This window comes from Anoplophora glabripennis, unplaced genomic scaffold (genome assembly GCF_000390285.2).
Source record: "Anoplophora glabripennis isolate ALB-LARVAE unplaced genomic scaffold, Agla_2.0 scaffold66, whole genome shotgun sequence".
NCBI classification, from domain to species: Eukaryota; Metazoa; Arthropoda; class Insecta; order Coleoptera; family Cerambycidae; genus Anoplophora; species Anoplophora glabripennis.
In genome coordinates this window covers 1,249,469-1,264,145 of record NW_019416742.1, presented here as the reverse complement: position 1 = coordinate 1,264,145, position 14,677 = coordinate 1,249,469, and the positions used below count along the sequence as shown (strand labels likewise).

General features: G+C 32.3%; 2 protein-coding genes across 6 annotated transcripts in view; one reads left to right on the top strand and one right to left on the bottom strand.

Moving 5' to 3' along the window:
* The window catches only part of LOC108917939 (F-actin-monooxygenase Mical), a 210,311-nt gene that overhangs the window by 100,610 nt on the left and 95,024 nt on the right, over positions 1-14,677 (bottom strand). The gene's annotated exons all lie outside the window — the stretch shown is intronic.
* Positions 7,972-14,255, top strand: LOC108917941. The gene is made up of 2 exons (XM_018724755.2): positions 7,972-8,266; positions 13,813-14,255. Exons 1-2 carry the CDS (start codon positions 7,976-7,978, stop codon positions 14,059-14,061), a joined length of 540 nt encoding a protein of 179 aa, XP_018580271.1. The 5' UTR covers positions 7,972-7,975; the 3' UTR covers positions 14,062-14,255.

Genomic DNA, 14,677 nt, shown 5'->3' with positions numbered 1-14,677 from the left:
CCAGTTTCGCGAAATTTGGCCACCAATTCGCGAACAATTTTTCCAGACGCATGTTTCTCAGGATGCCGTTGGTTGAACAGTTCGGCGACCCGATTTCCGCATTCATTGTTTTTGAAAAAAAGCTCAATAATTTCTACTCTTTCTGGAATTGAGTACACCATAATTAATCAATTTAAAAGACTCGGCAGTATTGGTACTCTTCAACTACAAGTCACAAGACAGTTATCTAGCAACTTCTTGTGGCCTATCTAAATACGAAACAAAAAGCGGACAATTTTTTGCTCACCAAAATCAGGCTAAAGAATTCGCAAATCAAAAAAAAAAACAGCGAATTCTTTTGAAGGAATTTACCAAGCTAATACCGTAAGTTTTGAAGTAAAATTAAATCGATTTTCGCATTTCTCGTCAAAAATATTGTTCGTATTTTCAAAGCTGCATATTTTCTAAAATAATGGATCGATTTTCAAAAAGTAAGAATCGATGTATAGAGAATTAAAAGCCCTTTCTAATGACCCCCCACTTGACCCCCATTCCCATTTAAAAAAATTTGGGGGATGGCACCCCCACTTAGGGGGTTGAAGATTTTGCTATGCTTTTTGCGCCAAAAGTTGTCCCCCTCAGAAGCAAACTTTACCTGTTTTTGGATTTTGCCGAAAAGTTCATTACTACCCTGTAATGCTTTGCGGTACGTTTTCGATGGGCTACCCTGTATATATAAAAATATGTATACCAAATTTTAAGTTCCTAAGAAATATAGTTTTCAAATTATTTGAAAAAAACTAGGTTATCTATTCTATATTTCTCAGTAGGCGTGCACTTTTGTATATAGGTAAATTAGGCTAAATAGTCTTAATTTCATCCAAGGAACCTGTGGTCCTTTGCAGGCACATCAATTAATAAGAAAAACTACTACTATGTAATATTAAATATTATTTATACTAATTGACTTCTATCACAAAATTGTGTATCTTTAAACCATCGTGACACGGCTTCATATTAAGGGTGGTTGCGGCCTCTTTTTGAAGAAGTGCCAATTTTTGGTGATTCAAATGGGCCGTCCCAGAATAGATACATTACACAACCTCATGAAAGACGATTTATATCGTAAAATGTTTTTTTTATAAATTAGTCAATGCATATTAGGTTGCTAGCAATTTTTTATATGTAAGCTATGTATAGTTGTATAAGAAAGACAAATTATATACATAGGTATATACAAAAGTAGGTCATGAAAAATGTTATGGAATTAATTGTGAATTATTACTATGCAGTCATTTCCCATAAACATGCTAATGACAACGACATAAATGATATTTAACTTTATAAAATATTCTGACTGCAATACTTATTAACTTCTTAAATTATTTCAAGCCTAATTTTTATAGTTAAGTACTCGTAGAAGAAACTACAAATGCCTACATTTGATGTAGTTTATTAACTAATAGATTATTCTAATTTAAATCAGGTATATTTTCTAAATGTGATTTTTACCTGTAAGTAATGATAAAAATATTTTGTCTTCGTATGTACGTAGTACTTCATAGTGTGGTTTTTATATTACTCCGTTTCCCGAAACAATCGAAGCAGCAGGTGTTCCAATTTTTGTTTATCTACATTCACACAGATTGTATATCACAATCAAACATACCTACTACTAGCATTAAAACGTTTTTCCAACAAACCGAAACACTCGTACCCGTATCTTTAAGTATATCTAACTGTTGCAATAATAATAGTTGTGGCAAATTATAACCTACTTTTTTGCACTCGCAATTACAATATCTAAGAAATCTGAAGTAGCAACAGTAACAAATTGCTCAACAGATCTGATCCGTCTTAATGATATTTGCTAAAATAATTGCCATTGAATCGTGCGTTTATGAGGAAGCCTGTGAAATGTGATCGATTCTGGAAGCAGTCCAAGAATTCCCATTAAATTCATGATGCCAAATATTACATTCGAATAAAAATACAGCTGATCTAACATGATGCTTCTGGATCAATATATGAGTGAGGCTAAATATTCAAAATAGATGGAGTTTGTGAATCATTAAAATTTCGTGTCTGAATCAGCATCACCAGTAAAGGCTTTTTTAGTTTAAAAGATAATTAAACTGAAAAAATATGTATCTTAAATTCAAATGTACAGATCTTTAGCTCACCAGGTCATTAAATGGTTTGAATTTGCAATTTTGAATGAATGTCTTCCATATAAAATTTTTGGCTTTCGAGTCGTCCTTTAGAAAATATTACAAAGTAAAATGTGTAGGATTTTCTCCACAGTTAAAACGTACCTTCTATTTCGCCTTGTTTTGAAAATCATATTTATTTTGCACTGGGAGGTCTTTACCGCGAATTTTTATTTTGTTTTTTTTTTTTTCTTTAACACTAAATTCATTACAGTAAATTTATAAATCGATATCTGAAAAATCAGTGGTGTTCCTTGCTTCAACATGACCGAATATAATTGAAATTAATATCAAACTAAATCCTATCTAGAATGTCCAACAGTTAAATTGAAAATGATTGTAAACTTTTTGATGTTTCAGATCTTAAGCCGAAAATTTTCTTTATCAGAACAGTTGTTACAATAATTTTGTCTTTACTTATTTTTTCAGAGGTAGACTCTAAGTTTCATAAGATATCGGGTCTGTTAAGAAAATAACCGAACTTTTTTAATTACACGCTAATGGAGACATCAAAGCTAATAACAAGTTAATTAGTAACCAGAAAGGGAACTTCCCTTACAAAAACTCGCAGTGTGTTAGTATGTCATATTTTATATTCAATAAAATAATTGCTAACCATAATTGGTAATTGGAAAACGCTTTAATTGCAATTAAAAAGCAACTTATTGAGTTACTTAATTAAGAGTACATTTTTCCCATTTATAAAGGAAACCAAAGGAATACGCCAGAGCTAAAATACACAAAAAATTACCAGGTGATTTAATTGCAGATAAGCATGACACCATTTCAATTCTCAGGAAGGAATATTATTTACTTTCTCATGTAATTATAATCCGTAATTATACATAAATGTGCCATTGTTTTCAAGATAATACACACACATCCAGAAAAAAAAACATCGTGAGTCATCTGTTAAGAAAAATTAAAATGGGAAATTATATTTTTTGTGTTTATTTTACTTATGTTAGTGGCTAAATATTTAATTGAGAACAGATTATTACTACTAAGCAAACCAGTATTTTTCACAAATTCTCAAGCAAATCAAAAACATTAACAATTATTCACACAACACAATACGGCAGTAATAAAAATAAATCAGATTTGTTTACAAGATTTTGCAGACAACCAACAAATTAAATGTAGTGTATAGGCATCAAAAAACATTCCATTTCTTTTGTTATTATAAATAGTTGTACTATTTTTAACATCTAGGTAAATACATTTCTGTGAAAGTTGTAAGTATATAAAATAAGAATACAATTTTCAGAAAAATAATAAAAAGACTTTTATAAAATAAGTTTCAGTCTAACATACAAGATGTAATAAACTGGTTTTCTAAGAATTTGATTGGAGTTCTGAAAATTTACAAGCTAAAATATACAGGGTGTCCCTGAAAAGGACGGACAATGCTTGACCACAGGTTCCTTAAATGAAAATAAGACTATTTAACCTAACTTACCTATACACAAAAGTGCACGCCTACTGAGATATAGCCTTCTAAATATAGAACTGATAACCTAGTTTTTTTCAAATAATTTGAAAACAGTTTTTCTTGGAAACTTCAAATTTGGTACATATATTTTTTTTTATATTTAGGCAATGTAAATATAGAATTTTGTGAGAATACGTACAAAGGATGTTCTCTTTCCAGTGCCTGTGTGCCACTGGCTATCCCGTAACTTTTTTTTGTGTACGCCAGTGCCGTCAGAATTTATATTTTTAAAAATAAGCACTATTTTAGAAGATTTTTTACCTCTTACAAAATTTTGATATCGTTTATGGATTTCGAGTAAAATTAGCCTATTTTACACATTAAATAATATAAAATCAGTTTAAAATAGATCAGTCTAGTATGAGGTATGTACCAGTGGTGCCAAATAACAAAGAAACAAATTCATAACAATTATTAAAAGGTTTAGTATCAAGCTAGGTGTCATTTAATTTTAGTTTGCTCTGTTTTTTAATATATTCTTTACTACGGTTGCAATTTATACTTTTGCTGAACAAACTGATAAGTTACTAGTTTTGGGTTATTGTGAAGGAAATTGTTGTGCTAGTGTTCGAACATATGCTAAAAGATTTCCAAGTTGAAGAATTTCAAATCACAAAACATTTGCTAATGTGGAGAGACGCCTTCGGGAAACAGGACGTTTTTTACATGTAACATTAAATCGTGGTCAACGTACGGCTAGAACCATTCAGTTGGAGGAACAAATTTTGGAAAGGGTCGAAGAAATTCCGCAAGAAAGTACAAGGGGTTTAGCGGCAGAGGTTGGCTTTTAAAAAGTTCCGTTAATAGAGTATTAAAAGACAAGTTATTCAATAATCAGTCCAAGAACTTTTACCTACCAATAGATCCTCCGTCACGTTTTGCTTTTAGACAAAGTATTCAGGAACTCAGAAATAGAGACGATAATAATATCCACAAGAAAATCCTGTTTACAGACGAAACCGCTTTTATTAGAAGGGGTATTTTTAATTATCGCCACGGTAGCGCAGTCGGTCGAGAGTGCGGTGGCAAGCATTTCTCGGCTAGGCTTCCTACTCTGGTCCGGGTTCGATCCCCGGTGTCGGCACTGGCAATGTCGATGGATAATGGGTGTTTGTCCGCGTTTTTTCAAGTGTAGCCCCCTTGCGCACAAGCCTTTGGCTTTTGGATTTGGGGGTTGTCTCATTTCTGTGTTGTGTTTTTAATTCACATATGAACATGTTTATTGTGATGAAAATCCACATGGAATCAATAAAATACGGTTTCAACATGAATTAAAGATTAATATTTGCGCTGGTATTATTGGCAGTATTTTAATTGGTCCTGTTATATTACCTACTACATTGAACGCAAAATTTATTTAGAATTTCTCCAAACGAGATTACCTATCTGCCTGAAGAGTTACCGATAACACTACGAATGAATACCATTTTCATGCATGATGGGGCACCCCCCATTTTGTCTTATCGGTAAGGCAATACTTAGATGAGCACTATCCTAACAGGTGGATAGGTAGAGAAAATAATAAAAAATGGCCACCTCGATCCCTGGACTTAAACCCGTGTAATTATTTGCTTTGGGGAGCGTTGAGGATCACAGTTTATAGCTTTTCAGTAAATACAGAAAACGAATTATGCGAAAGAATACAAAATGAAATTAATGTTATGAGAGGTAATGTACAATTATTAGATAAAATTCATTTTAATTTCCTAAGCAGAATTAATTCTTGGGTTCAAGAATAAGGTCACTTTGAGCATTAATTGTAATATTATTTTAATGCGATTACAAATATCAATTAAGGTTTATTTAAAATATTGATGTTGACTTTGTTATATTATTAGTTGATATTGTTTATTTAAATTACTAATGTTGATTTTTTATTTTATTGATTGATGGTACTAAGACCATTTTTAATGTGAAGTTTTTTCAAAGACATCAACATTTCGTAAGAGGTACAAAATCTTCCCAAATAGTGCTTATTTTTAAAAATATAAATTCTGGCGTCACTGGCGCACACACAAAAAAGTTACGGGATAACCAGTGGCGCAGAGACACTAGAAAGAGAACATCCTGTATATGTTTTCAAATTATTTGAAAAAACTAGGTTATCTATTCTATATTTAGTAGGCGTGCACTTTTGTATATAGGTAAGTTAGGCTCAATAGTTTTATTTTCATCCAAGGAACCTGTGGTCAAGCGTTGTCCATCCTTTTCAGGGACACCCTGTAGATGTTATTAAGTATTTTAGTATTGTTCTCATTAAATAGATAAACTGATAATGTCGGTTTTTCCACAGTTCTTGAGGTTATAGTTTACATTAAAAAGCGTTTTAATACTTCTATAAACCCAATATACAGGGTGCTACAAATTAATAGGTCGAGCAGTTAACCACATATTCTTTGGACTAAATAATGTGACTTTTCTTATACCACTTTTCATTTCGGAGCTCCATTTTCAAAATCCAGGGTGTCAATATTAAAAAATATATATATTTATTGATAACTCCGGTGATTGTAGAGATATTTATTTGAAATTTAGCACATACCTATTTTGATCTCATGTCGGCACACTCTTTGTGTAATTTTTGTTTAAAATATCAAAGCGCGAATGGAGGGGATGGAGGTTGAAGTACCCATGGACCTCCTATTTTTTATTTGATTATGCCTATGCTTTCCGAATATTTTTTTTTAATAAAGCGTCATTTTCTATTTTTTTCACTCTTGTAAGATTTTTATTTGTGATCTCGTTTACGAGGTATTGTAACTTTTTTGGATAAGCGACATCAATTTAGTCTAATAGTTTAAATAACTAGATGGATTTCACAGGGTCTAACGACACTAACAGTGTACGTAATTCAATAAACAAAGAAATCTAAATAAAAAATTTAGATAAATTTGGAATGAATACACTGAAGATGAATTTTTCGAGACAAAACGTCTGAATCTAATTCGGTCTGAGGCAGTACAGTATTGGGAGTCATGAAGGCTTGCAAAAAATGTAATAAAATTTCTAGGGTCGTATTTAAAAAAATGAAGTTGATGATGGTCCTGGAGAGACGAAACGTTACATACAAAACATGTGTATGCCATTCGATAGAGGGGAAAAAGTGCCTATGAGAAAGTGTTATTTTTTCAATATTACCTCAAACAAGGCTGAAATGAAACAAAAACGGATATCCAAAATTTCCCTTTTTTTCAAATATTTCGAAAACTGATCATGTTAGCCTTGATTTTTTAGAGGTATAATGTTCGTCCCCTGATTACGCAACTTTGCCCCCATTTAAGCCAGTTTGTATCTCTTACGATTTTCGAGATCCCTGTAGTGCGAAGCGAATTTGTAACAGACTGTATAGGAGCCCATGGGTATACTGCAATCCCCCTCCCGCTCCGTTCACGCTTTGATATTTTAAACCAAAATTACACAAAGAATGTGCCGAGTTAAGATCAAAATATGTGTTAAATTTCAAATAAATATCTTTACAATCAGCGCAGTTATCAATAAAAATCATTTTTTAAATTTTAATTTTGGCATCCTGTATTTTGAAAATGGGGCTTCGAAATGAAAAGTGACATAAGAAAAGTCCCATTATTTACTAATTTGTAACACTCTGTATAAAAATCACGTACCTACCCATAAAAATGATTTTATTTTCATAAAAAAAAATAAAATACAAATTAAGGAACTGGAATACAATGTAGCTTATCCTACCATTTTATATTTCGTGTCATTTCCCACTAGAAAAATAACTTTATGTTTGCAATTTCTATTTCCAGCTCCAAATGAGAACGGCCTGATTTAACAGTCGTAAACTTTTCATTATGGAAAGTCCGGGACATCCAAGTGACTCAAGTGAAATCATCTCTACAAAGATCTTATTTCTGCAACATCATTTGAGGAATAGAAGTGCGTAGCCCGGCACTTATACGTATTCTATTACTTGCATACAATGTTTGCTTTTAAACGTTATAACGTGTTTAGTACTTTTCTAGAGCGACTGTATTCGAGATAAATTTCCCCACTGGAATGGATGGAATATTCTTAAAAATTAAAATAAAATGTACACATTTTCCTTCCCGATTAAAAACACAAAATTAGCGATTGATGCATCGTGGCTCGTGGTCTCATTCAAATATTGTCTTTGATGAGGCAAGTATGTAAAAAAAAACACCGATGTGACGTTAGAAACAATATTTGACTTACTTATCTCGCATCTCACATTTCACAATAAACAAACTTCTAAAAGTATATAAAACTGAAAATGGTATTAAAAAAACCAGTCACTCTAGACCTAACGAAGATGAGGGTGTCGAACGTTTTGATAGTCATACTTTTTACAGTGTTTGGCGGTTTCGATTGTCAAATTCATTATGTGCCGGCTCAGATATTGATTCCTACCATTAATGGGACACATCTAGCTACAAACTACACGGTTAACAACAACAGTCACGTACCAATATTGCCTCAATATAATCAAAAACCATCATCGTACTACAACTATTCGAAGGAGAACAGTTCTTACAATATCACCAAAGATGGCCATTTGATCATTGGACAAATCCAACCGTACGACAGATTGCTGTTTAATCAAGTGAGTAAATAATTTTTAATGTTGTATAGATAATTTGTTATACAATCGTGGACGAAAAAAGTTGTCCAACCTAAAACTTAAAAAATGGAAACTAATAAAACTCTTGTTATAAAAGACTATAAGCAGTTTAGATTTGAAACTATTTTCTACAGCTGTGTATATTCAGAAGCTACAGACATTGATTTGCTCAGATTTTCCTGTCCGTTTCAAGTATTTTAATTTTAATTAAATATTTAATTATTTATTATGACTGCTAAAGGAGTTATAATCAAACTTAATTAGAACATTACATGATTTTTTTTGCTACGTTGAATATATTTGAAAACTACAGGGTGTCCCACTAAAGTTGGCGATTAGGGAAAATATAGACTCCTAGAACATCGGAAAAAATTGATTAATAAATCGACCAAGAGAAATCGCTGGAAATAGTTTTTAAGGGGGCGCAGTCTACATACCTACATACCAAAACATAGTAAAATTTTTCTCAGAAATGTTGCCGATTCAGGTATATTAAATAGTAAAAATATGGATAGCAGGATTCATTGCGTATAACTTTTGTTACTGAAATTTTGTTCTATTTCTCGACAGAAAGGGAAGCCCCTAATGTCTGATCAGCGAAATGCATTTTTTTAAGGATTGGCTCATAGTGTTATATCTCGTTGGAAAGGTCTTTTCATGCTTTAGCTCGTGGTGAATGCGTAATGTCATTCACCTCAATATGGAAACCTATAGATGGCGTTATTTCAAAAGAATGACGTTTTATGGATTTTTCTCAAAAATTTTAAATGCACTGCTATAGTTTTCTTTACATAAATGAGTTCAGAACAAAAAAATGATGAATATAGTATAAGTTTGAAATTTCTAGCGAGTGTTATTTATTTATTGGCACTATTTATCCAAGTTTAGGTTTCACGTTCTGTTAAAAAAGTGAAATAGCAGGATAAAACTTTTTATAGTTTAGTTTGAAGAGCATAAAAATAGCTACATTTTGACGCCAAAAAGGGCTCGATATCTTTTTTTGTTATCAAGTTATTGGCAAATTAGTTAACAAAAAATAAATAATGATAATGAATTGTCGATTTATTATTCAACATTTTTTTCCCGAAGCTCTAGGGCTGAGCTTCTATTTGTATTAACATACTTTAATTAAAACCCGAATTAAGAGTACAATCAAATATTGTAAATGATAACATTTTATAGAATACCTACATACATATATTAATAAATTTAGAACAATTTTCTAAAAAAAATTTGATCTAGAGAATGTTTAAATATCTTACGTAGATAATGTAGATATAAACAACATATTTTTTTTCAGTGAAACTACTGTCAACATTAATAAATCCTATGATCCGATTTTAAACAGAGTATTATCATCTCATTAAAGAAGGAATATGACCTGGCCTTCTTGTAATAAATAGCCACAATGGCTGTAACAATAAAAATATGCAATTAATAATAATTTGTAAAAAATAAACATTTATCAACAGTGATATGATTTCTTAAGTGATGCTCTCGATTGGTTGTTATTTATTAGGTTATAACAGAAGCGTTTATTCAAATGAAATTAAATTTAACAAAATACTAGTTATTTAAAAAAAAAATAAAATTGTATATTTTTTAAAATTAATTTTAATTAAAAAAAGAAATAAAGATATTTAATATTTCAATTAATATAAACATATACGGTACAAAAATAAAGGTTTCCTCAGAATTAAATATTGTTAAAAAAGTTTGGACTACTTATGTGGGAAATATTTTTATTACTGAAAAAAATATTTGCCAATTTTCTGAATTTTTACGTTAAAGATATTAAGTTGATTAAAATTAATTCTATAAATTTTTAATTCTTTGATACTAATCTAGGCACAAAAAGAACTAACTTTACAGATGAGCTGGTCAATTAAATAATTTTAAAGTAATAACATTATTTTAATGTTAATGGATGCTGACCATTAGTTTACAAAATCTTTTGGATGGAGGTTTTTGAAATGCTTAAATCATCTTCAGCAGCACGAACTGTTGATTCAGGGTAAGCATGAAAATATGCCAAATCATTGACGATGTTACTTTCATCTAAATAGGCCAGGAAAATAAGCTTCGCGACTTTTTGTTTCGGCAAGCTGAATTTATCACTATAGATGCTAAATATTATGTACATACATTAACATATTAGTTTCCACAGTCATAAAAATGGGGGGAAGATTGTTTACAGGGTGGTTAATTGTATAATTTTTACGTAAATTCATGTTTTTCGCTTATAACTTTTTTTCGTTCATTTCCACGAGAAAACAGTAACATACTTTTTTTCGTCTTCAAAAGACCTACAAAACTAGTCCTCGAGCGTAAAAAATATTGATTAGATTAAAAGTTATAAACAGAAGAAGTTTATTTAAGACTTTTGAATTAAACATTTATAAACTTATTCCCCCCATTTTTATGACTGTGGAAACTAATATGTTATTGTACATAATATTTAGCGTCTATAGTGATAAATTCAGCTTGCCGAAACAAAAAGTCGCGTCCAACTCTATATTTCCTGGACTATAAAGTTATAGGCTTTGGCAAAATTCTATGTGCAGAAATTCGACCATGTTCTAATTGATTTCTTAAAATTCTTCGTAAAATGTGTCTACTCATTGGTGGTTAATGAGGATATATCTCATTAAATACCCTACAAGTCCTATTTATTATTTTGTGACACTCTCCATGAATAAATAATAAATTTATAATGTCAGCATTTGAATAAATGTTAACGTTTTCCATTCTTTAACAATAAATAATACTCAAATAAACATTCACTGTATGTGTTAAATTGACAACAATAAACTGGTGACAGATTAGGTGCTTGTTTTGAAGTTCCACTAAAAATTTCACAGACATCATCGCAAGAAATTATGCGATATTCGTTGACTTCCCCAAAAAACAGTAAATACCTTAAAAACCAGAAGAGGTATAGGGAACCATTATCATTATACCATTCAAAAGAGAACAAAATTGTTCATCAGGCAATGGCAGGGTGCTCCATTAAAAAAATAAGTTAAGATGGTTTAAATTTGACTAAAATCGGCATTTTTCTACCACCCTGTATCAAATTAAGTCATTTTCAAATTATGGCAGGAAAGCTTAGAGTTTTAGTTATGTCCCCTATAAATTTTATCGCTCTAACTTTATTATTGTAAAATACATACAGGGTAGCCCATCGAAAACGCAAGACATTACAGGGTAGTAATGAACTTTTCGGCAAAATCCAAAAACAGGTAAAGTTTGCTTCTGAGGGGGACAACTTTTGGCGCAAAAAGCATAGCAAAATCTTCAACCCCCTAAGTGAGGGTGCCATCCCCCAAATTTTTTTAAATGGGAATGGAGGTCAAGTGGGAGGGTCATTAGAAAGGGCTTATAATTCTCTATACATCGATTCTTACTTTTTGAAAATCGATCCATTATTTTAGAAAATATGCAGCTTTGAAAATACGAACAATATTTTTGACGAGAAATGCGAAAATCGATTTAATTTTACTTCAAAACTTACGGTATTAGCTTGGTAAATTCCTTCAAAAGAATTCGCTGTTTTTTTTCTGATTTGCGAATTCTTTAGCCTGATTTTGGTGAGCAAAAAATTGTCCGCTTTTTGTTTCGTATTTAGATAGGCCACAAGAAGTTGCTAGATAACTGTCTTGTGACTTGTAGTTGAAGAGTACCAATACTGCCGAGTCTTTTAAATTGATTAATTATGGTGTACTCAATTCCAGAAAGAGTAGAAATTATTGAGCTTTTTTTCAAAAACAATGAATGCGGAAATCGGGTCGCCGAACTGTTCAACCAACGGCATCCTGAGAAACATGCGTCTGGAAAAATTGTTCGCGAATTGGTGGCCAAATTTCGCGAAACTGGCTCCGTTCATAACAAAAAGAGGCAGGTTGAAAATCCGGTACTAAATGAACCTACGGAAATAGCGGTATTGGGGCAAGTGGCAATGGATAGTACGCTGAGTACAATGCAATTGGCTACTGCGACAGGAGTGAGTCGTACAAGTGTCCAACGAATATTAAAAAAATACAAATTCCATCCTTATAAGATTCGGCTAGTGCAAGAGCTAAATGAAGACGATTTTGATCGTCGTTTGCAATTTTGCGAAATAATGACTGAACGAGCGATAAACGATAATTTCCTCTTTAATGTGTGTTTTTCGGACGAGTGTACGTTCTTCTTGAATGGTTTAGTGAATCGCCATAATTGTCGTTACTGGGCTGATACCAATCCAAGGATTTTCCATGAGACACACTCCCAACACCCCCAGAAGTTGAATGTATGGGCAGGTATTTTTGGAAATTCCATTGTAGGTCCTTTTTTCCTTCCTGGAAATTTGACAGGCGATATGTACTTGGATTTACTACAAAATGTCATCGACCCAGCTCTAACAAATATCATAGAGGACGACCCTGCTTACAATGAACACGAACTGATTTTCCAGCAAGACGGAGCTCCTCCACATTACTCGCTCAATGTGCGCAATTACCTAAATGAGACGTTTCCAGGACGCTGGATAGGACGAAGAGGTGCAATTGAGTGGCCCCCTCGGTCACCCGACTTAAATCCTTTAGATTTCTTTCTCTGGGGGCACATTAAAAGCAAAGTTTACAGCACTCCACCTGATACCTTGGAAGATCTGCGAGGACGAATCATTAATGTATGTCGCGAAGTAACACCGCAAGTGCTCCAGAATGTTCGACAACGGTTTGAAGACAACCTGTATCATTGTATGCAAGTTGGCGGACAACATTTTCAGCATTTACTTGACTAATACCGTAAGTTTTGAAGTAAAATTAAATCGATTTTCGCATTTCTCGTCAAAAATATTGTTCGTATTTTCAAAGCTGCATATTTTCTAAAATAATGAATCGATTTTCAAAAAGTAAGAATCGATGTATAGAGAATTAAAAGCCCTTTCTAATGACCCCCCACTTGAACCCCATTCCCATTTGAAAAAATTTAGTGGATAGCACCCCCACTTAGGGGGTTGAAGATTTTGGTATGCTTTTTGAGCCTAAAGTTGCTCCCCTCAGAAACAAATTTGACCTGTTTTTGGATTTTGCCGAAAAGTTCTTTACTACCCTGTAATGCCTTGCGGTACGTTTTCGATGGGCTACCCTGTATATTTTTTAATTAGGCAGTGCTTTTTTAATTTTTTTTTTTTGAAAAAAATTAAATATATCAAAAACGGTTAACTTTAAGAATAGGAAACCTTTATGAAAGTTCACCTAAAAATTGACGTATAATCCAAAATTGCAATAATATACGGGGTGTTCCATTATCGACTTTTTTTAACGATTTTTTGAATTAGAAAATTAAAAAAGTTTGTTAAAATGATTCATTAAATAAAAATATTGCAGGAGTGATCAATCCCTAAGCAAAACACCCCGTATGTATTCACGTCGAATAAACAGAACTCTTACACTAAATTTAATGTTAATAATCTGTACTTAAATAACTTACCAATAATTTTATTGTTTCGTAACGGTTTTCACGATGCGCTTCTGTTTTAGGAGTATTTCAAGTCGAGGCGCTGGTGGACCTACCGTGAGAAAATCATCGAATATCCGAAGGACCTCCCTGCGGGATATTCCCGGCACGAGACCATTTCCGCATTGAGGGTTTACAACAAATTCTATGATGGAAACACAGCGAGGGCCACTATAGAGTCGGGCGGAATCGGAAGGCAATACGTGAAAATCAAACTTGAATCTAGATGGGGCAACGGTTTCCGATATACCGTACAAATTTTTGGACACTAGAATCAACGCAAATATGATATTCTCATCGAAAAATACTCGAATTCTACAAGTCGAATACGGCAAAGAACTATTTTAAATTACGAATAAATATGATACTCAAGAAAATTATAGAACTGCTTCGAAGTAGTGGAAATGGTATTCGATGCCGACTGTAAGTTATTGTAATGTAATAAACTTATACTTTTGACCATGTTTTTAGTTGTTTTTTTTTTTCATACCGCAGCTACAACAGTTTTAATGTCGACTACAGTCGATAAACCTACCATAATTAAATATATGGAATGGTTAATTAGCATTAACAATTAAAAATAATTTAATACAAAATATTAACCCATTTTGTTAAATTTTAAATATAAACATTAAAGTAGCTACCCATTTCCCATGTCTGCAACTAAAACTAAAAATTGTTAGTCGCATTCTGGATCCCAAGTGTTATTTCAAATTTCATTGAACTTTGGAATCTAACTTATGAAGCCGTGTGCAAAGCATCGAACTGACATCTAAAATTTCATCCTAGTCTCGAATTGTTGCGTAAAAATGTTAACAAATTCGGACTGGGACACGAGACCGAGTTGTCTTACATAAATCTATAACAACAACCGATTCCAAGACAGGG